Source organism: Simochromis diagramma, unplaced genomic scaffold (assembly GCF_900408965.1).
Source record: "Simochromis diagramma unplaced genomic scaffold, fSimDia1.1 OVJJ01000703.1, whole genome shotgun sequence".
Classification (NCBI taxonomy): domain Eukaryota; kingdom Metazoa; phylum Chordata; class Actinopteri; order Cichliformes; family Cichlidae; genus Simochromis; species Simochromis diagramma.
The window spans coordinates 279,428-303,827 of NW_024386914.1; the positions used below are offsets into that span (position 1 = coordinate 279,428).

A 24,400-nucleotide genomic window follows, 5' to 3' on the forward strand; every position below is an offset into this window, starting at 1 on the left:
TCTCTCCACTGGGCACTCGTTGATGACGGGGGTCTGGTAGTTCCTCTCCTGCTTAGTGCTGAAGTCCACTATCAGCTCCTTTGTCTTACTGACGTTTAGAAGGAGGTTGTTCCTCTGGCACCAGTTCTCCAGATTCCTAATCTCCTTCAGGTAGGCCGTCTCGTTGTTATCAGAGATCAGGCCCACCACGACGGTGTCGTCAGCAAACTTGATGATGGTGGTGGAGCTGGTAGTGGCCACACAGTCATATGTGTACAAAGAGTACAGCAGGGGGCTCAGAACACACCCCTGGGGGGCTCCAGTGCTGAGAGTGGTGGAGGCTGAGACATGTCCGCCCATCCTTACTGCCTGTGGTCTGCCAGTTAGGAAGCTGGAGATCCACTGACACATAGATGAGCTGAGTCCCAGATGCTCCAGCTTGGTGGTGAGTGTGGAGGGAATTATGGTGTTAAATGCAGAGCTGTAGTCTATGAAGAGCATTTTAACATAATTCCCCCTTCTAGTGTCCAAGTGAGTGAGTGATGTGTGGAGGAGATGAGAGATGGCATCGTCTGTGGAACGATTTGGACGGTAAGCGAACTGTAGTGGGTCCAGTGTGTCTGGTAGTGAAGAAATGATGAAGTCTCTGACCAGGCGTTCAAAGCACTTCATCACTACTGAGGTGAGGGCTACAGGGCGATAGTCATTGAGAGAAGCAGGGTGGGGTTTCTTCGGGACAGGAACAATGATGGACTCTTTGAAGCATGTGGGGATCACCGACTGAGATAAAGAGATGTTGAATATCTCAGTGAACACAGGAGCTAGCTGGTATGCGCAGTCTCTTAGGATACGACCTAATCATTTTACATTGTGGGCCAAAAATAGTCATGTGATTATCGTGGAGCAGTGACACTCAACTTTCTGTCAGTGTAAAGAAACTTAATTAAACAGTTAAACCCATATATACATACATGCATCTGGAAAAAGGAAGCACTGAGTTTCACTTGTGGGACTTTGAAACTGTTCAGGGTGCACTGAGTTTAGAATTTAAAGTGCTGGTTTAATGCAAACCCGGCCACATAAAGAGGACCACTATATTATTTGAACTCTGGTTGGTCTGGTAACTTTTCGTTATGATGACAATTACAATTTTTGTTATGTTTTTGTAAAATAACTGGACATAAATATAATTTTAAGAGAGCTTTTCTGCAGAGTTGGTTATTTTTCTCCAGTTGTTGACCTCTTTCTGTTTTCTGTGTGTGTTCAGAGTTTCAGCCAGAGCCAAATGTCATCTACTCCACAGTGAAGTAATCCACCAGTCCAACCATTGGGGTCCATGTGGTCTTCGCCGGCTCTGCCAATCAAACCAGAGGGCATTTTCTTCTTAATTTTCTGTGTGTGTTCGTTTTTAATCCACTTACCTTCATAAGCCGGTTCATAACACTCATAATACAAGACAAATTTTTCACGACAATACATTTTGTAAAAGGTAGTAAAAAAAATCAAATAAAACTTTATAATCTTTATCTTTTAGTCAGCTTTGTCTCAGCAAATCTCATGCTTTGCATTTAGCATCCTGAAGAGCTCCGGCTGTCTATGCAGGAGAAACTTTGCTTTCACTTCTTCCTTTTGTGGTTTTTTCATGAAGATGTCTGATGGAAAATGTGAGTTGTTGTGGCTAATCAACATGCATCTGGCTTTGGAACAGATGAAGAACAAAAACAAATAGTATCTGCAGCCGCAGACTATACACAGTAGGAACATCAACCAGTGTGGAAACTTCAGAAATGTATAGACTGGTATGTGGGAGGAGGTTAGGGGCAACTTTCACATTAAAACCATCCAATATATAAAATACTATAAATACTATAAAAGCTGAGGAGCAAAATTACACATAAGCCAACTTCCATTAGCATACATTTGAAATTTTATATATTCCAGGGTGTCACAATACGGCTGTGTGCAGGCAAGAGTAGGACCCAGACGGAAACTCACAGAGACAAAAAGTACACTCAAAAAACACAGCTTTATTGCTGGCATGGAGTGGCAAAAACTAAACTGGGAAAACTAAAGCACAAGGAGCCACAGGGAAAAATCACACAGCTATGAGGGAGGACACAACCCTGACAAAGAGAAACATGGGGCTTAAATACACTGAGGGATAACGAGGGGGAATGAGCCACAGGAGGAGAGCACAGCTGGGAGTAATCAGGCAGGACGAGACAAGGGAAGCAAAACTAGAAACATTAACATAGGACAGACTGTGAAAGGAAAACAGGAAACACACTGACGGGACTCAAGACATGTAAACTTAACAGACTGGGGAGACAGAACATAGGGACCTGAAACATGGAACAGAAAGGCACAGTAGACACAACATGAACATAACAACGCCACAGGGGAAGAGTAAAACAAAATGCAGGGACACAGGACCTCTTTCAAAATAAAATGGGAAACATAATGAAACGCAAACATGACAACATACGAAACACAGACATGAAGCACATGAAGGACAAGGGAGACTTAACGGGGTTGGATACACAAGGGGAATCTAATAACATATGAACTCGGATAACCTAATGAACAAAATAAACTCAAACTTAAGACGCTGGGTCAAAAGACCCAGGATCATGACACAGGGAGGCATTTGGGGTGAGAGCTGAACAATGTCTGAACAATCCCATGTTGTCTCTCATCCTTCATGCACTTTTGTTAAAAAACTTCAGTTAATGATAACAGTTGAAACTTCCTGCCATCAACTGGTGATAAATGACAACCTGCCACTTTCCAGAGACGTGCAGTTCGTGGGATTAGTTTAATCGGTGAATATAATTGGCACACAGCTGTGAATGTTAGTGCAAAAGCTTGTTTGTCTGTCTATGGTAGAGAACCAGGCTCAGGGAGGGGCGGCCATCTGCTGCAACTGGATGTGGTTGAGGGAGGAAGACGGGACAAAGACCTGCAAATGTTAGTAAACAGTGTTTAAAATCATGTCAAGTCCTGAGTGTCAAATGTCCCCCCCTGCAGGGTGATAACAAGTTGGATTACAATCACACATCAAACTGTTTCCATTGAATCCTCTAATAATTTATATTTTTTCAAAGCTGTGATCCTATCCAGTACCTTTTTGTGAACAACCACAGCAGAAGCTACAATACATGATTAATGGAAGAAAAAATCAAAACTAAAAAATAAATAAGATTATCTATTTTTATCAGAATAAAGCCAGGCCTGGAGCTTCAAAACAGAATCAATGTCTGATAAAGATTCAGCCAAAAAAGACAACGTCTCACAGGATTATTTACTTTATTTATTTAACAGTCTTCCTTTGATTTGAGGTTGAGAGTGTGTGCAGTGCAATGAGACCAGATAGTGGGAAACTGAGAGGAGGGAGAGACACATGTCTGAGCATGAAGGTGAAATAACAGAAGTAGTTGTCGTGAACCAAAGTTCTCACAGATACAGGACCCAGAGGCAGACTCATCACAAATGTCAGTGAACTTATTACCACCATTACCTGAAAAAAGAAAAAGGGGGGGACACCAGAGTGATTTTCAGTTTCTTCTCTCTTGCAGGAGTTTAATGGAATGAGGAGAGAGCATGAAGATGCCCCCTAGTGGAGGATGGAGCCAATACCAATAGACCCCAAGGCTAACTAGCTTATTAGTAACGTACAGATTGTGATTCCCTAAATAAAATGACACAAACATTAATGCAACATGAAAAATAATAATTTAATTACATTTTTCAACAAAAGTACACATTACATTATATATGTCAACTAATATGAGTTCATATTTACGATATCTCTTTTGTGAACCTTTGTTTTTACTGTCAACCGAACACACACCAACTTTAACAATCCTCCAGTTTTACAGTGTTACTCTTCATGCAGTAATAAGAGCTTCCTGTGGGTGTTTTTAATCACAGTTCCTTGTCCGAATGGTGAATTAGAGCTAAGCAGACTTCACACTTCAGTTTACCCTTTAACCCTTATTTGTTAAAGGCTATAATAAATCATCCTCCTGTTGTGTATAATAAGCCACATATGGTCCACTGCATCAAACAAGAAAAATGTTATTTTTTTTATTTCTTGATGCATGCTCAATCATCCTGGCAAGTAAATCCCCAAAAGTTGATTCTGTTCATCTGGATGTAGCGTTTTGTGGGAGAAACGTTTCATCACTCATCCAAGTGACTTCTTCAGTCTCAGCTGACTGCAGGTTTCCCAATTTATAAACAGTACATTTGCATAATGACTGAAACCAGCCCAGTGAAGGAACAATGGGCTGGGAGGTCAGTTCCTTAATCATAATTATGCAAATTCTCATGATCATTGATCAACAACCACTCTTTCAAGGATGAGGATGTACACATCCTGGACAGGGAGGAACGCTGGTTTGAGCGCAAGGAGTCAAGGAGGCCATTTACGTGAAAAGGGAAAGACCATCTCTGAATAGAGGAGGGTGCCTAAGGGTTCATCTTTCACCATCTTACAATGCTGTGATTGCAGCCATTCCCCAACTCTCTGTGAATGGTACTCATGGCCATTGATCAGTGGGCTTTTGATCAACAGTCGGCTTTTTTTGGCGATTTGGCGCTATATAAATAAAATAGAATTGAATTGGTTATTGATCAATGGTCATTAGAATTTTCATAATTATGATGAAGGAACTGACCTTCCACTGAAGGATCAGTTGGCTGGTTTCAGTCATTGTGCAAATGTACTGTTTATAAGACTGGGGAAATCTGCAGTCAGCTGAGACTGAAGAAGCCTACTGAAAACGCTATGTCCAGATGAACAGAATCAACTTTTGGGAGTTGTTTTTTTTTACAGATTTGTGTTGGAAACCTCTTTTTTATTTTAAGATCTATCAGGGATTAAATGTATAGTGAAACTTATTTACGCTAACAAAAAGTGGAGTTTCACTCATCTGATCCACTTGGGTTGGTGTGAAAAACAGGGACTTCTCTTTGGTGTAGTATGAATGGCAATGCAGAAGCTTTTTATCAACACAGAAACTGTATTAAAAAAACCAAAAACAGGTTAGTCTAAAAATCTGTCCTGTCATTCACATTTGTCAAAGACGTTCAGGATGGCCGGATTGGAGTCATTACTCGGGTGATTCAGGCCTGTGGGCCTTATGTTATGACATGCTTTAAAGTCTGTTCTTAGTTCAGAGTGGTCTTATCCAGTTTCTTTTTTGTACAACCAAGAGAGAAGTGAGCTTGATTACATGATTAATGGAAGGGGGAAAAAACAAAACAAACAAACAAAAAAAAGAATAAGGAGAACTTTTTTATCAGGATGAAACCAAGCCCAGGGCTTCAAAACAAAACTAATGTCAGATGAAATACGAAGAAAAAAATCCAAGGCTTCTCACAGCATTATTCGATATATTTAACTGTTGTTTTTAGTACGCAATAAAAATAAAATGCTACAAATAAAAATGTGGCACACAGGTTACCTTAAGGCTTGTCACCAAACACAAAGTAATGAACATTAGGCTGAACTATTGTACTAATTGCCACCTTAAATCTCGTACTGCTCTAAAAATTTCTACTGCAGCTCACTCCCAATTACAATTACGTTCCAGTGGAGGCTACTTCTGTTTGTTTTCTGTAGATCAAAAAACCAACAACAGCAGCAAGAAGCACACCTATAAATGACAGTCCGACTATCAATCCAACAGACTCATCCTCTGTGAGTCCTCTTGTCTGACCTGCAGGTGAGAAACAGGTGTGAGGTGTCAGCTGTCAGGTAGGTGATGAGTGAAGAACAGAACAGAATCCATTTCCTCTTCAAACTGCTGTCAGACATTATCTACTGCACTCTGATCACATCACTCAGACCAGCTGCTTTCTACAAAGTCTCATCAACAACATCTTTAGAAACAAACATTGTAAATAATCCTGAATGCCTTTCCTTGCACCTTATTTTGGCACTCATTCCTGTTTTCTACTACCAACTTCCTGTCCGTGTGTAGAAGCTTTTATTTTGATGGGACGATTTCCTGTAAAACTGTTTTTGGCGCAGTTTTCAGCAGCAGTCGCGGGAGTTTAGAAAAGTGATGGCTTAATGGAGCCTATGGTGATTTCTTTTGTCATTAGCAGCCCCCTTGATAGAGGCACAAGGTATGGTTATGATGTAAATAAGAGACGTTTAGATGTTTTTGTGACAGTCGCTACATTTGTTAAATGTTACGTTGAAACGAACTTCATGTTATAAGGTTTACGATTGTAAGAGTGTGGATTATTTTGCTTACACGCTGTTTCTATGTATACATCCCCAGCTCTTACGGTGAGATTGATGGTTTACTGCCATTAAACCTTCAAAACGTCATCAGTAAAGTGTCATCCTTCATTCGGGGGGGTTCGCTACAGTAAGAGCTTACCTCCGGGAGCAGTAAGAGCTTACCTCCGGGAGCAGTAAGAGCTTGCCTCCGGGAGCAGCGAGAGAGAGAGCTTCCTGCGATCGGAACGGCACGGCACGGCACGGAGCAGCAAGCTACAGCAGCGGTCCGGTAACAAGCAATTGCTCTCAAAATGGAAAATATAGAAGGAGGTCAGTTGAACGAAAAGGAACAAAGAAAGGAATTAACATGCGAAGCTGATGAAACAGCTAATGAAACGTTCCCAAGGCGATCAGAACGGCCCAGTGTGCCCACGGAGAAAATGCTCTTATATCAAAGGGATGAACAGAATAAAAGAGAGAAGAAACTGCTAACCATTTATGAACATTGGAAAGGCCAGGTCAGAGTATACAGAGAAGACCTGAAAAATGATTTATCAGATTCACGGTTAGCAGAAATGGCTGATGATATTGAAAGGACAGTAAATGATATGACAAGAGCATACAGTGAATATAGAGAGCGTAATGAACCATCCCATGTCATAAGGCGCAAAATGGACTCTTGTGAATCAGTGACAAAGGACATTATGAAAATCATATCTGAGCGTTTAGCAGCTATAGATGAGTATGATGCAGATAGAGAAAGGCAGCGCCTCCATCAGCTCTTAGCTTATGAACATGCTAAGTCCATATTTGGTACTGCATCACAGTCAAGTTACCAATCTGAAGTAAGCATTGCAGCCAAAAGAATCGATGCTGTTGCAGAATTAGCTGCAAAAGAAGCTCAGTATAAAATCACACAAGAAGAAATAAAACAAAAACAAAAAATAAGAGAAATGGAAGAGAAACACAGGAGGGAATTGGATGCACAAAGGTCTGAACTAGAGCGTTTACAAGCAGAAAAGGAAAGGCAAGCAGCACGTGCAAAATTAGAGATTTATGACAAGGAGTTTAAAGTTGATATGGACAGTCAGTTAATGTTACAGAGCAATGGGATGTCTGTTATCAACCAAAGCTTTGCACAACCAGCCTCAGAGCTCTCTACAGGTTCATATCACCCACATGTGGAACAATATGCATCCATCCCTGTCAATAATCCTCTACAACATCTGCACTCACAAATTGTCACTCCATCGCCTCCCACAGATGTATTGCAGCTGGCTAAAGCTATTCAAGACAGCATAGCAGTAAGCAGAATTCCAGTGCCAGTGCCTGTCGTGTTCAGCGGAGATCCCATCACCTACATCGAATGGAAGGCTTCCTTCATCTCACTGGTGGGCCACAAAGGTATATCTCCAGCTGAAAAACTGCATTTGTTAAAAAGGTATATCACTGGTCCTGCTCTTAAGTGTCTTGAGGGCATGTTCTACCGCAGTGATGAAGAGGCATACAAAGACGCATGGAAAAGACTTGACCAACGCTACGGTCAGCCATTTGTTGTTCAAAAGGCATTCAGAGACAAACTGTCAAAGTGGCCTAAAATCCACTCAAAAGATGCAGAAGGTCTACGGGCCTTCTCTGATTTTCTCACAACCTGTCTGCAAGCAACACCACATGTAAAGGGCTTAGAGATACTAAGTGACTGTGAGGAAAACCAAAAGTTATTGCAAAAGATTCCAGAATGGCTTGCAACGCGTTGGAACCGTCAAGTCACAGTTGCTCTCATGAAAGGCAAAGATTTTCCCTCTTTCAAGGATTTTGCAGAGTTTGTAGCACTCGAGGCAGAAATTGCATGTAATCCTGTGACTTCTTCATATGCACTCTATTCATGCAGCTCATCCTTGGAGAAAAGATACGTAAGGGAGACCAAACCAAACAGATCTGTGACTCAAGTCTTCACTACACAAGCCACAGTACAAGGAGAAAAAACTAAGTCAAATGACACAAGGTTAAAGGTGGCCTGCATGTTCTGCAAAGATGAAAGTCATCAGTTGTCAAAGTGCCCAAGCTTCTCAGAGAAGTCACTAGACCACAAACGGACATTTGTGAAGGAAAATAAACTGTGCTACGGGTGCTTAAAGGTGGGCCACAATGCCAGAGACTGTCGTCATCGCCACAAATGTGACACTTGCAAAGGACGACACCCCACCTGTTTGCACAATGAGAGTCACATGGCAAATGAAAGGCCTCAGAGCTCTACAAACGTCGCTTCAACCACAGAAAATGACACCATGGCAGCCACAGCTCTGAATGTTACTAAGGTGGGTCAATCAAGTAGTACCTCCATGATTGTTCCTGTGTGGGTTTCCACTACCCAGAGTCCATCTAAAGAGCAGCTTGTGTACGCTTTATTAGACACACAAAGTGACAACACATTTGTCAGTGAGGAGGTAACTAACCAGTTACAAGCAGCATCCCATCCAGTTAAGCTAAAACTAACCACGATGCTGGGAGTTCACATGACAGTCAAAAGTCAGAGAGTAGCAGGGTTACGTGTGAGAGGTTATGATTCAGATGTTCACATTGACCTTCCACCCTCCTACACAAAGGACTACATCCCATTTAACTATGACAACATACCCACGAATGAAACTGCAAGGCAATGGCCCCATCTGTCAGAGATCGCTGATCAGATACCCCCTCTCCTGAGTTGTGATGTTGGACTACTCATTGGATTTAACTGTCCCAGAACTCTAGCTCCTAAACAGGTTCTACTCGGAAAAGACAATGAGCCATTTGCCATACAGACAGACCTAGGGTGGAGCATTGTTGGTGGCTCATCAGAGTCAAATGAAACTGAAACAAGTCTGTGCCATAGGGTCATGGTAAAGGAAATGCCTGCTGTAACACCAATGGACATGATCAATGTTCTTGAATCAGATTTCAAGGACACAAAGGCATTTGACAAAACGGTCTCACAAGAGGATCTCGTTTTTCTGGAAAAACTTAAGGAAGGGATAAAGAAAAATGAACAAGGACACTGTGAGATGCCTCTTCCATTCAAGCAAAGGCCAAACTTACCAGACAACAAAAGGCTTGCAGAGATCAGACTGGAACACTTAAGGAGAAGGTTGAACAAGGATGAGAACTACAAAAATGATTATGTTGCATACATGAATGACATAATTGAAAGAGGAGACGTGGAAGAAGTACACAACGAGGGAACACAAGGTGAACAATGGTACATCCCCCATCATGGGATTTACCACCCCAAAAAGCCCACAAAACTGCGTGTCGTATTTGACTGTTCAGCCAAACACAATGGAACAAGTCTCAATGATCATCTCCTCCAAGGGCCAGACTTAATAAACAATCTGACTGGCATTCTCTTGAGATTCCGGCAACATCCTATTGCCTTAATGTGCGATATAAAAAAGATGTTCCACCAGTTCCACATCAGTGAGAGGGACCGGGACTATCTACGTTTCCTCTGGTGGAAAAACGGTGATACAAGCACACAACCTCAAACATACAGAATGAAGGTACACCTTTTTGGTGCGTCATCATCTCCAGGCTGTGCAAATTATGGACTGAAGTACTTAGCCAAAGAGCACTGCCACTCGCACCCAGCAGGTTCACAGTTCATTGAGAAAGACTTTTATGTCGACGATGGAGTTACGAGCACAAACACAGTGAAAGAAGCAATGCAGTTGGCACAAGAAGCCAGAGAAATCTGCCGCAAAGGTAACCTGCGTCTCCACAAGTTTGTTTCTAACAATCACACTGTTTTGCAAAGTATACCTGCATCAGAGTGTGCTGTAAACATTAACATAAGAGATTTGACATTCAAAGACATGCCACAAGAAAGAGCACTAGGCATCCAGTGGAGCATTGAAAAGGACTGTTTCAAATTTGACAACACACTGAAAGTCCAGCCAGCCACACGCAGAGGTATTCTATCCACTGTCGCGTCAATCTACGACCCACTTGGATTTTTAGCGCCATATGTGCTGAATGGAAAGAAAATCTTGCAAGAAATGTGTCAGCATGGTGTCGGGTGGGACGACCCCATACCTAATGCACTCAAGCCAAGGTGGGTGAGTTGGCAAAGTGACTTTGTAAATCTAGACAAGCTAAACATACCTCGCTGTTACCTGCCTGCTAACTTTGGTGAAACTAAAGAAATAGAGTTGCACCACTTTTCAGATGCAAGCTCAAGTGGTTATGGACAATGTAGCTATCTGAGGGCAAAGAACGCTAAAGGTGAAGTTCACTGCTCTCTGGTAATAGCAAAGGCTCGAGTTTCTCCAACTAAACTGACCACAATCCCCAGACTTGAACTAACAGCAGCTGTAGTTTCAGTCTCAGTCAGCAACATGTTACGGGAAGAACTGTGTTATGGTGCAAAGGAGTACTTCTGGACTGATTCAAAGGTGGTGCTGGGCTACATAAACAATGATGCACGTCGTTTCCACACCTTTGTAGCTAACAGGGTTCAGAGGATCAGGGAAAGTACAAGCCCTCAGCAGTGGTTTTACGTGCCATCAGAACTGAATCCAGCTGACGGTGCTTCGAGAGGTGTAACTGTCAATGAGTTAAATAAGTCTATCTGGTTCACTGGCCCCTCCTTTTTGTGGAAAAATGAACTGCCCACAGTACAACCTGTCGAGCTGGATCTGACCATAGGGGATCCAGAAGTCAGAAAAGTACAGACAATGTTAACTAAAGTCACAGACACTGTAAGTCTTGCTGAATGTCTAAGTAAGTTCTCCTCCTGGTCCAAAGCAATTAAGGCTGTAGCACGTCTCATAAGAAGGGCTAGACACATCAAGTCAAATGCATCAGCTACAGTGAGTGAGCAGAAAAATGCTGAACTTGTGATCATTCGACATGTACAAAGTCAAGCGTATGAACAGGAAATAAAACAGCTGAAGAAAGGAGAACAGCTCCCACATCATAACAAACTGTTTAAACTGGACATTTTCATGGATACAGATGGTCTCCTCAAGGTGGGAGGGAGACTCCAGCATGCAACGAGTGACACCTTCAAACACCCGATCGTGATCCCAAAAGAACATTGTGCAGCCAAACTCATAATATCTCACTGTCATGACAAAGTAAAACACCAAGGAAAGGGATTCACCATAAATGAAATCAGATCCAGTGGCTACTGGATTCCTGGAATGAGTAAAACAGTTGCCTCATTCATCCGACAATGTGTGATCTGCCGCAGACTCCGCAAAGCTCCAGAGGGTCAGAGGATGAGTGATCTACCTCCACATCGCTTAGAGCCCTCTCCTCCCTTCACACACTGCGGCATGGACTGTTTTGGTCCATTTGTGACAACAGAGGGAAGAAAACAACACAAACGGTATGGACTCCTACTTACTTGCTTTTGTTCTCGTGCCATTCACATTGAGTTCTTAGAGGACTTGTCTACTGATGCATTTATTAATGCATTAAGATGTTTCATTTCAATCAGAGGTGCAGTTCGACACATCCAATGTGACCAGGGAACGAACTTTGTTGGTGCTCAGAATGAGTTTAAAGCAGCTTTAAATGAGCTAGACACTCAGAGACTAAACACATACTTGACTGAAAAACAATGTGACTTTGTGATGAATGCACCCCATGCTAGTCATACAGGGGGAGTGTGGGAACGTCAGATAAAGACTGTCAGAAGTGTGCTGAATACCACTCTGTCACTGGCTCATGACAGACTCAATGATGCTTCATTACGGACGTTATTCTATGAAGCCATGGCTATAGTCAATAGCAGACCCCTGACTATAGATAACTTGAACAGCCCCAACAGCCTAGAACCGCTCACGCCCAATCATCTGCTGCACATGAAATCCAATGCACCGTTGCCCCCACCTGGTGCCTTTTCAAATGAGGACCTGTACAGCAAGAAGAGGTGGCGCCGCGTGCAGTTCCTTGCAGAGCAGTTCTGGAGCCGCTGGAGACGAGAATACATTCACAACATAATTTCAAGGCAAAAGTGGCACTCACCAAAGAGGAATCTAAAAGTAGGTGATGTTGTGTTGGAAATGGATGAACTGGCACCCAGAGGGGAATGGAGACTTGCAAGAGTTGTAGAGACTGTCAGTGGAAAAGATGGACTTGTGCGAAGGGTAAAGATCTCACTTGGAGAAAAGAGACTCAATAATAAAGGTCAACGCTCTACTAAACTATCAGTTGTTGAGCGTCCAGTACAAAAACTTGTATTGTTGTTAGAAAGTTCCTAAGGTAACTCCTACATGGGTTATTTTGTTTGGGAAAATTATTCATTTTGGTTCTTATGTAAACCAATTATTCGTAATTTTGGTGGGAGTGTAAATAATCCTGAATGCCTTTCCTTGCACCTTATTTTGGCACTCATTCCTGTTTTCTACTACCAACTTCCTGTCCGTGTGTAGAAGCTTTTATTTTGATGGGACGATTTCCTGTAAAACTGTTTTTGGCGCAGTTTTCAGCAGCAGTCGCGGGAGTTTAGAAAAGTGATGGCTTAATGGAGCCTATGGTGATTTCTTTTGTCATTAGCAGCCCCCTTGATAGAGGCACAAGGTATGGTTATGATGTAAATAAGAGACGTTTAGATGTTTTTGTGACAGTCGCTACATTTGTTAAATGTTACGTTGAAACGAACTTCATGTTATAAGGTTTACGATTGTAAGAGTGTGGATTATTTTGCTTACACGCTGTTTCTATGTATACATCCCCAGCTCTTACGGTGAGATTGATGGTTTACTGCCATTAAACCTTCAAAACGTCATCAGTAAAGTGTCATCCTTCATTCGGGGGGGTTCGCTACAAACATCAACAACCAGGAAGCAGCTTCACCTCTGATCACACACACACTCAACTCTACTCACTCACCTGGAGCAACAACATTCAGGTAGATGGTGTTGCTGGGGCCACCTTCAAGAATACCTCTGCTCTTTGACTCCCTGATGCGACACTCATATGTTCCATTATCAGCAGTCGTCACATCTTTCAGAATCAGAGACGCGTCTCCATCCTTCATCTGTCTGTCCTGCAGATCCACCCGGTTCTTGAATGATGGATGCTGGCTGGCTGGATCAAAGTGCCCATCCCGGTGCAAAAGGACATATTCTTCATTTAGATCAGGTCTGCTCCACTCTACACCTATGATGGTGTTTAAAGCTCGACATGGCAGAATGACGTTCTGTCCAGACTCAGCTGTGATGCTTTTCTCATCTGAAAGAGGAAACAACACAGAGCAGAGAGACTGAAATTTTCTCTTCTAAGGCAGCCAATCAGAGTGAGATCAGAAAGAGATCATTGGCCTACAGTTTTTTTTTTCCTTCTTTGTGATTCAGTTTCAGTCCTGCACTCTGTCTGCAAAGCATTCATCAGAATCAGAATCGTTTTTATTGGCCAAGTATATGTGCAGACACATACAAGGAATTTGGTTCCGGTAGATGGTGGCTCTCAAGCACAGTAATGTAAATCACACACACACACACACACACACACACACACACACACACACACACACACACACACACGCGTGTCTATATATACATTACACATACATACACAAAGCTGTGTAAACCAGCTATAAATAACCAATCTAAACTTATAAACATAAAATACATAAATGAGGTGGAATGAATACTACAAAATGTACATAAGGTGCAGTTGCAGTCTGGCAGTGGGAGCAGTGTGACAGGTCAACTGAAGGGAGATGGCGAGGGGAAAGAAACTGTTCCTGTGTCGGGTGGTCCTGGTCTGCAGGCTTCTGTACCGTCTGCCAGAGGGCAGCAGATCAAAAAGTCTGTGTCCAGGGTGTGAGGGGTCTGCGATGATTTTCCCTGCCCGTTTCCTGGTTCTTGAGAGGTACAGGTCCTGGATGGAGGGCAGGGGGGCGCCGATGATCCTTTCTGCTGCCCGTACAGTCCGCTGCAGTCTGCTCCTGTCCTGTTTAGTGGCTGCACCATACCAGACTGTGATGGAGGAGCACAGGACAGACTCAATGACCGCAGTGTAGAACTGGATCAGCAGCTCCTGTGGAAGACTGTACTTCCCCAGTTGTCTCAGGAAGAACATCCTCTGCTGGGTCTTTTTGAGGATGGAATTGATGTTGGTCTCCCACTTCAGGTCCTGGGAGATGGTGGTACCCAGGAACTTGAAGATCTCCACAGTTGACATGTATATGTTTAGTCCACCGTGCTTTGGAATTTGTACATACTTTGTCTCAAGGGGCCACCGTATATATATTTATATATAAATACATAAATAAAACCACACGTTTTTTTTCTTTTACTTTAGTAATTCTGTCAGGGGTAGACATTTGTTCTATCACAAGTAAGAGAAATAAGACACTGCAGACCGACTCAGAGAGTTTTAGAAACGTGCGCACGGGTGAATGTCTCTGAGAAGACACACACACCGAGTGCAGGCTTGCTTGGTTGATTTATAGGGCAAAGCAGGTTACATAGTACTTCCTCTTCTGTGAGAAGTCGAAGAGAGGTTAGACGTTAGCTCAGTGCTTATCTGACCTTACACACATACACTGAAAATAACAATGCAGAAGTATATCATGCTTATCTGACATCACACACACTGAAGTAAGGAATGCATCATGTTCTCTTTAACAATAAGCTCGGTTATGTGAAAATATATGAACACTTGAATATAAGGCACACTTGATTATATTGTATTTCAGAAAAATCTTCTTACAAATTCCTTTTGTGCATAATTTTATATTGTTGTTAATAATAAGTTAATTAAAGCAACAAGACAACCTGAAGACATATTGTCAGACAGACCCAGAGGCTAGTGGTTCCAGGGCTACATTGCTTAATGTTCAAGTGCTACACAACATTAAAGCTGATAAGCAAATACATGAAAGCAGAGAAGCTATACCAAACACACTGTGGGAATAAACAGTGAAGGGGAGATTTAGCTGTTGGCTCGTGCCAGCTTACCTGATAGTAATTGTTTCTGGGTTAGCATGTGGCCCTGCCCCCGTGCTTCGGCAGAAGTATGGAAGCCCATACATCCCAAAATTGTTTGGAGTATGACATTTCCATGCCGATAGAGGATGGATATGATCGGTGTGTGTTGTGCTTGTCCCCAGAACATGCTTTATTATCCAGAGAAACCCCTGAATCCTGCATGAATTGCTTATCTTGCCAGCATGGACTGCAGAAGCCCTTGGTGATTTGCCTCTAACGTGCTCCCTCCTGGGGAGGGTGTCGGGTGTCAAAGCAGTCAGCCGGCAAGCATGAGTTCTCCAGCCTGCAGCGCTGGCTCCTTCTCCAGTGTATTGCCTGTGGGTCGCTGGTTTGCTGACCCAGCATGGGCCCCCTCAGTGAGCTGAGCTTCCTGGCTGCACCAGTGTCTTATTCGGTTTACTCTTGCTGCTGCGAACAGCATGGAGCAGCTGCTGGGTGCTGCGGTCGGACCTTGGGTTCACATCCATAGCTCAGCCCTCTACTTCAGCGGCTGCGCTGTACAGATAGATATTCAGAGCATCATCAGAGCAACAGCTTTAAAATTGATTGAGTACCAAGGCTCAATCTGTTTAACTGAACAACATCTTTAGAAACAAACATCAACAAGCAGGAAGCAGCTTCACCTCTGATCACACACACACTCAACTCTACTCACTCACCTGGAGGAACAACATGAAGGTAGATGCTGTTGCTGGGGCCACCTTGGAGAATACCTCTGCTCTTTGATTCCCTGATGCGGCACTCGTATGTTCCACTATCAGCAGTCGTCACATCTTTCAGAATCAGAGACGCGTCTCCATCCTTCATCTGTCTGTCCTGCAGATCCACCCGGTTCTTGAATGATGGATGCTGGCTGGATCAAAGTGCCCATCCCGGTGCAAAAGGACATATTCTTCATTTAGATCAGGTTTGCTCCACTCTACACCTATGATGGTGTTTAAAGCTCGACATGGCAGAATGACGTTTTGTCCAGACTGAGCTGTGATGATTTTCTCATCTGAAAGAGGAAACAACACAGAGCAGAGAGACTGAAATTTTCTCTTCTAAGGCAGCCAATCAGAGTGAGATCAGAAAGAGATCATTGGCCTACAGTTTTTTTTTTCTTTCTTTCTTTCTTTGTGATTCCCTTTCAGTCCTGCACTCTGTCTGCAAAGCATTCATCAGAATCAGAATCGTGTTTATTGGCCAAGTATATGTGCAGACACATACAAGGAATTTGGTTCCGGTAGATGGTGGCTCTCAAGCACAGCAATGTAAATCACACACACACACACACACACACACACACACACACACACACACACACACACACACACACGTGTCTATATATACATTACACATGCATACACATAGCTGTGTAAACCAACTATAAATAACCAATCTAAACTTATATACATAAAATACAGAAATGAATGAGGTGGAATGAATACTACAAAATGTACATAAGGTGCAGTTGCAGTCTGGCAGTGGGAGCAGTGTGACAGGTCAACTGTTAAGAAGGGAGATGGCGAGGGGAAAGAAACTGTTCCTATGTCGGGTGGTCCTGGTCTGCAGGCTTCTTTACCGTCTGCCAGAGGGCAGCAGATCAAAAAGTCTGTGTCCAGGGTGTGAGGGGTCTGTGATGGTTTTCCCTGCCCGTTTCCGGGTTCTTGAAAGGTACAGGTCCTGGATGGAGGGCAGGGGGGCGCCGATGATCCTTTCTGCTGCCCGTACAGTCCGCTGCAGTCTGCTCCTGTCCTGTTTAGTGGCTGCACCATACCAGACTGTGATGGAGGAGCACAGGACAGACTCAATGACCGCAGTGTAGAACTGGATCAGCAGCTCCTGTGGAAGACTGTACTTCCCCAGTTGTCTCAGGAAGTACATCCTCTGCTGGGTCTTTTTGAGGATGGAATTGATGTTGGTCTCCCACTTCAGGTCCTGGGAGATGGTGGTACCCAGGAACTTGAAGATCTCCACAGTTGACATGTATATGTTTAGTCCACCGTGCTTTGGAATTTGTACATACTTTGTCTCAAGGGGCCACCGTATATATATTTATATATAAATACATAAATAAAACCACACGTTTTTTTTCTTTTACTTTAGTAATTCTGTCAGGGGTAGACATTTGTTCTATCACAAGTAAGAGAAATAAGACACTGCAGACCGACTCAGAGAGTTTTAGAAACGTGCGCACGGGTGAATGTCTCTGAGAAGACACACACACCGAGTGCAGGCTTGCTTGGTTGATTTATAGGGCAAAGCAGGTTACATAGTACTTCCTCTTCTGTGAGAAGTCGAAGAGAGGTTAGACGTTAGCTCAGTGCTTATCTGACCTTACACACATACACTGAAAATAACAATGCAGAAGTATATCATGCTTATCTGACATCACACACACTGAAGTAAGGAATGCATCATGTTCTCTTTAACAATAAGCTCGGTTATGTGAAAATATATGAACACTTGAATATAAGGCACACTTGATTATATTGTATTTCAGAAAAATCTTCTTACAAATTCCTTTTGTGCATAATTTTATATTGTTGTTAATAATAAGTTAATTAAAGCAACAAGACAACCTGAAGACATATTGTCAGACAGACCCAGAGGCTAGTGGTTCCAGGGCTACATTGCTTAATGTTCAAGTGCTACACAACATTAAAGCTGATAAGCAAATACATGAAAGCAGAGAAGCTATACCAAACACACTGTGGGAATAAACAGTGAAGGGGAGATTTAGCTGTTGGCTCGTGCCAGCTTACCTGATAGTAATTGTTTCTGGGTTAGCATGTGGCCCTGCCCCCGTGCTTCGGCAGAAGTATGGAAGCCCATACATCCCAAAATTGTTTGGAGTATGACATTTCCATGCCGATAGAGGATGGATATGATCGGTGTGTGTTGTGCTTGTCCCCAGAACATGCTTTATTATCCAGAGAAACCCCTGACTCCTGCATGAATTGCTTATCTTGCCAGCACGGACTGCAGAAGCCCTTTGTGATTTGCCTCTAACGTGCTCCCTCCTGGGGAGGGTGTCGGGTGTCAAAGCAGTCAGCCGGCAAGCATGAGTTCTCCAGCCTGCAGCGCTGGCTCCTTCTCCAGTGTATTGCCTGTGGGTCACTGGTTTGCTGACCCGGCATGGGCCCCCTCAGTGAGCTGAGCTTCCTGGCTGCACCAGTGTCTTATTCGGTTTACTCTTGCTGCTGCGAACAGCATGGAGCAGCTGCTGGGTGCTGCGGTCGGACCTTGGGTTCACATCCATAGCTCAGCCCTCTACTTCAGCGGCTGCGCTGTACAGATAGATATTCAGAGTATCGTCAGAGCAACAGCTTTAAAATTGATTGAGTACCAGGGCTCAATCTGTTTAACTGAACAACATCTTTAGAAACAAACATCAACAAGCAGGAAGCAGCTTCACCTCTGATCACACACACACTCAACTCTACTCACTCACCTGGAGGAACAACAACACTCAGGTAGATGATGCTGATGCAGTTACCACTTAGATGAGCTCTGTTCTTTGACTTGTTTTCTCCTCTGACACGACACTCATATGTTCCAGTATCATTAATCGTCACATCCTTCAGAATCAAAGACACGTCTCCATCCTTCATCTGTCTGTCCTGCAGATCCACCCGGTTCTTGAATGATGCATGCTGGCTGGATCAAAGTGCCCATCCTGGTACAAAAGGACATATGTTTGATTTATATCAGGTTTGCTCCACTCTACACCTATGATGGTGTTTAAAGCTTGACATGGCAGAATGATGTTCTGTCCAGACTGAGCTGTGACGTTTTTCTCTGAAAGAGAAAACAACACAGAACAGAGGTTGAACTCTTCTTTCTACAGCAGCCAATCAGAGTGAAAATATGAGAGAGATCATTGGCTTACAGTTTTTTTTTCTTTCATTCTTTGTGATTCAGTGTCAGTCCTGCACTCTGTCTGCAAAGCATTCATGTATATGTTTAATCCACCTGCTTTCACTAAAAAGCACCCTGGGTCAACAGCTTCTGTTACTTGTAAATGAACCAAAAAGGCGTGTGTTACTGCAGCTTCCAAACTACAGAAATCTTCACAGTATCTCCAACATGCTGATTTTGGTAGATGTTTTAGTGCCAGGACACTTACTGCACACCAGGGGGGAATTGAACTTGCGATTCACACTCCAAAAGTGTGTAGTTTTTCCACTACATGATCCAGCTGCTCAGAGATGAGATGAATTGTCTCAGTCTGGTGGGTAACCTTGGCCGATAGCAGGACACTGCAGTGTTGCCAACTTAGCGGATTTGTCGCTATATTTAGCGAGTGTTCAGACCCCCTTAGTGACTTTTTTTTCTAAAAACCAACTACAGACAAATCTGGCAACTTTTTCTGGTGTTATTGGAGACTTATTTATGACGGCTTTTTGACGTGAAATCGCTCTTCTCAACAAGCAGCGGTGGTGTCGTGGGCACATCGCCCATGCCAAAGCACTCATAGGCGGAGGATATTCCTCCCCCAGCGGCTATCAGGGCAGCTGGGGGAGCCGCACCGGCGGATAGGGGCACCAATCACTGGCAGGGAGTATTGCAGGGGGAAATAGGCTCTCACACCTGGGTTACCTGAGACACAATGGATGCAGTACAGACACTCACACTCCCCCTATATACTCTATACACCCAGGTCCAGGCATCAAAACACCCAAAGATCTCTTGGACTGTGTAAATGACCTGGCACGACTCAGGTGTGGGATGCTGACAATCGTCTTTCTTTATATTTTGCCCAGCGCTCTGCTGGCACTGCCACAGTTGTATTTTCACACTGCATGAGCAGTTGCTTCACCCTCAGCTCACTTCTCTCCTCCTCCGGCCCCAGCAGCTACTGAAATAGTGAAGGTATGATTAGATGATGCTTGCTGGCTGTGACAACCAGCCTCCCTTGACACCACACCCTGAACCCACTGATCCCCCCCTCCTCATGCAGTCGAGCCACAAACCACAGTCCACCACAGACTCCTACTAATAATCAACATGAACACGACAGAATTAATCAGCATTTTTAAAGGAACAATTCTCAAGGACACACATTTCCTGGTTGTCTTTGCTTGTTATCAGTTCCCAAAACACACTATTGATACATTTCCACGCATGAGCGTTGTGAACACAGACCTCTCTACATTACCTGGGAACACTGGGTTGTGCTTTATTATCACAAAACACAAACAAGGTTTTTTTTTTTTTTGACAGTTTCAACAATTTACTGAACAAAGTTACATGCAAGACAGAGACATTCCTGCCTCTGTCACACAAAAGTGGAAAATATATTTGTTTTACATTTAATCAAAATAAAGAAATAAACTGTTGGCAGATCAACGTTTTACAACGAATCATCCATCAGTAAAAATGTTACTCAATTCCAATACAACAAATTCAACTATCATATAAAAAAAAATCCAACCCTGCAGTTGGATGCAAACTTTCTAATCTGACATCACAAAGTTATTCTGAAGCTGTAAATCTAATTAAAAACTCCCCAAAACTGCTATGAGAAAACCCTTAAAAGGTTCAATGAAAAAAGAAAAATTCTTTACATATAAAATGAACAATCTTCACATTTCAGAAACCAGAAACCAGCTTTAAATGTTACTAAAATAATGATAAAACAATCAATTCTCTAATCGTTGACAAACTGATGAATCAACTGCTGCAGCTCCAATATATTGTTGCATTTGACAACCCACTACAGCAACTACCAAATAAAACCACTAACCAGATTGATTAAAGATTTCAAACATGTTGAATTTGAAGAGTAGTATCATTTAACTCACATTATCAGCCATAAGAACAAATTCAGATTTATAATGATGTAAGGTCTATAGATGTAAGTACAGTTTGAATCAATGGGCCACTAAAACCTGATTTAGAAACTACACAAGACAGGTTCATGTTGATCAGGGATCAACATGAACCTGTCTTCTCTGTCTATTTGACTTTAATCAGCTCTGCACTGTCTCCAACTTCAAAAAGATAAAGTCCAGCATAGAGCGGCTGAGTGAATGTGGTCTGGACTCTGTGGAGGAGAGTCATGGTTTCAGAGACGCTGTAGAAAGACAGAATACCTGCTCTGTGATCCAGATACACTCCTACTCTGGAGGACTGAGGACCTGAGAGGAGAGTTCGGACATCGTTGTGCCAAAATTGAAAAATGTTTTTGTAACAATTTAATACCCAAGATTTCTCATTCCATCCAAAACAACATTTATTGAGGCCCCCTGCTCTGCTGATATTCTTGTATGTGACTGCTATAAAAACCATTTCCCCTCTCCACTCCACCTCCCAGTAACAACGTCCAGTCAGACTCTCTCTACTCAGGATCTGATGGCATCCAGTGAATCTGTCTGGATGATCAGAATAAGACTGTTGTTGTTTTATTAATGTTACTTTTCTGTTCCCGTCAGATAATAACAGATGTGTGTATGCTGTGTTTGGATCCAGTGTGATTTCATGTGAATGTTTTAAGAATCCAGCTCTGGTCTTTGGCTCTGGTGGTGACAGTAAAACATCCACTTCAGTGACTGTCAGTGAGATGTTTGTCCATTCTTCTCTCAGAGTGTCCTGTAGTTTATCTCTGGTCTCTGACACAGCTGCTGTCACATCCTCAAAGTACCTCAGAGGACGAATATTGATGCTGGATGAGTGTGTAGACTCACTGAGTGCTGACAGTGAGGGGTAGTTGTGTAGAAACTGGTTGTGATCCTCTGTGTGTGAGAGCTGCTCCAGCTCGCCGTCTTTCCTCTTCAGCTCAGCGATCTCCTGCTCCAGCTTCTCCTGAAGCTCTTTGACTCGACTCACTTCAGTTTCCTGCTGGGATCTGACCTGCTGCTTCACATCAGAGCTTCTTTTCTGGAGGAGACGGATCAGCTCAGTGAACATCTTCTCACTGTCCTCCACTGCTTTATCAGCAGAGCCATTGATGACCTCCACCTCCTGTTGAAGCAGCTTCACATCTTTCTCTCGCTCCTGGATTCTCTGCTGGATGTTTAGTCGTCTCACCTCGAGCTCCTTCTGCTTCTCAGTCCTTTCTGCTGCAGCTGGGACTGTTTCATGGCCTTTATGTTCATCCATCAAGCAGAGATAACAGATACTCTGCTGATCAGTACGACAGAAAATCTTCATCCCCTCATCATGACGAGAGCAGATGTTCTCCTGGAGCTTCTTGGAGGGGGCCACCAGCTTGTGTTTTTCAAAGGCAGGAGACTCAAAATGAAGCAGAATATGTTTCTCACAGTAGGAGATCACACATACCAGACAGGATTTGACAGCTTTCAGCTTCCTCCCAGTGCAGACATCACAGGCCACATCTTCAGGTCCAGCATAGCATTGCTCACCTGCAGCAGCTTGGAGTCCAGTATGCTTCAGCTGCTCCACTAAAGTTGCAAACATGACGTTTTTCTCCAGGACAGGCCTCGGTGTGAAAGTCTTCCTGCACTGAGGGCAGCTGTGGATTCCCTTCCTGTCCTCTTCATCCCAGAAACTTTTAATACAGTTCATGCAGTAGCTGTGTCCACAGGCTGTAGTCACTGGATCCGTCAGTAGATCCAAACAGATGGAACAAGAGAAGGTTTCTCGGTCCAGCTGAACTCCTTTCTGTGCCATTTCTCCTCTGTGTCAGTGACTGTGTGAGTTTCTCTTCCTTATAGTGATGGGATTTCTGGCTCTTTTTAGAGATCCGGCTCTTTCGGTTCGGCTCACTAAAAAGAACCGGCTCTTCAGGTTGTTTTGTTGCTTTAATTAATTTATTATTAACAATATTGTAAAATTATGCACAAAAGGAATTACTAACGTAAAAAAAAGGTGGTTTTATTTATATATGTTTATATATAAATATATGCGGTGGTCCAGAGACAAAACACGTACAAACTCCAAAACACATTTCTAGCATGAACTGAACTTCCAAAGCAAAGCTACTAGATCACTTAAATTACACAATTGAAAGCATATGTGTATTCATACACAGGCACTCAAATATATTCAAATAATTTTTTTTAAAAAAGTTCATTTACCTGTTATTACCACACACCAAATCCGGTCGTTGGTACTTGCTGGCTTGTGTAGCCACTCGGTAACAAAAGTTCAACACTGCCCCTAGCATCCTGGAGCACTTCTGTTGTCTTTTGTACGTGTTTTGAGTTTTTATGTGTTTTGGAGTTTGTACGTGTTTTGGAGTTTTTACGTGTTTTGGAGTTTGTACATGTTTTTACGTGTTTTGGAGTTTGTATGTGCTTTTTCTCTAGGGGCCACTGTAAATATACTTTTATTTATTCACTCCACATAAAATGTAATAAATAAATCATATAATACAAAAACCAACTATTCACATTTCAACTTTTAACTATTTAAATTTTCAGCTTTTTCCTTTTACAAATTTAAAGTGAAACAACACAAAACACTGCAAACCACAACACAATTAAATATAAATTAAAATATGAAAACAAAAAGAAACATGCACATTATCTGTCATATGGACCTGCATGAATAAACTTAATGAATCCTTTATCATCTGCAACCGAAAATAGTTGTGGATGATTACTATACCTTTCTAATGTCACGTTGTTGTCCCTGGCTCTCTTTCTCTCTCTCTCCCTCTGGCTCTGTTCCTGTGCTACTGAGTGTAACTACCGCCCCTCCCCCCTCTTCCCAGCGTAAAGCACAAGGCTCGCTTGCTGAGTGAAGCAGAAAAGTGCGAGAGAGAGGGTGAGAGAAAGAAAAAAAAAAAACACGTGACGGCTCGCGATAAGGAGCCGGCTCGCGTCGTTCACGTCAAAGACCCGGCTCTAAGAGCCATTTCGTTCGCGAACGACCCGTCACTACTTCCTTATAACTGAAACTAGTCTGAGCTCTGATCACAACAACATGTGTTTCTGCAGTGAACAAAGCCCCTCACCACATGTTGGTTACACCAATGTTCAAAGTGCACAAGTACATTGGACATCAATGTCTCACAGTCGTCACATGGCCAGACTCTAAACCTGTAACTGTCAGAATAGCAGAGGCTGCTGCATTAAGTAAATCATATATTAGTAGACTAGACTAGATTAGTAGACATGTGCTGACTAACAAAAGCCTGTTTTATTGCTGGTTGTCCAAGCTTTTTTGTTTTTTGTCTTAATAGTCAGTGAGAGATGTTTCTGGTGGACGAGAGCTAGATAAATGCCACTTCATTGCTTTACACAACATAAAGTAA

General features: G+C 42.9%; 1 protein-coding gene, 1 long non-coding RNA gene and 1 pseudogene across 2 annotated transcripts; all 3 read right to left on the minus strand.

Moving 5' to 3' along the window:
• Window positions 1–39: 39 nt before the first annotated feature.
• On the minus strand, window positions 40–18,938 carry LOC120736355. The gene is made up of 3 exons (XR_005696480.1): window positions 18,722–18,938; window positions 2,408–2,414; window positions 40–51 (listed from the first exon to the last, which is right to left on the minus strand). It is a non-coding gene; the product is annotated as an uncharacterized LOC120736355 (long non-coding RNA).
• LOC120736339 lies at window positions 5,266–16,435 on the minus strand. Its single transcript, XM_040036383.1, has 4 exons — window positions 15,855–16,435; window positions 15,166–15,690; window positions 13,091–13,432; window positions 5,266–5,702 (listed from the first exon to the last, which is right to left on the minus strand). The coding sequence occupies exons 2-4, from the start codon at window positions 15,320–15,322 to the stop codon at window positions 5,566–5,568; spliced, it is 636 nt and encodes a 211-aa protein (XP_039892317.1). The 5' UTR covers window positions 15,323–15,690; window positions 15,855–16,435; the 3' UTR covers window positions 5,266–5,565.
• A 2,886-nt stretch (window positions 18,939–21,824) lies between the features above and the next one.
• On the minus strand, window positions 21,825–24,105 carry LOC120736362 (annotated as a pseudogene).
• Between the last annotated feature and the right edge of the window lie 295 nt (window positions 24,106–24,400).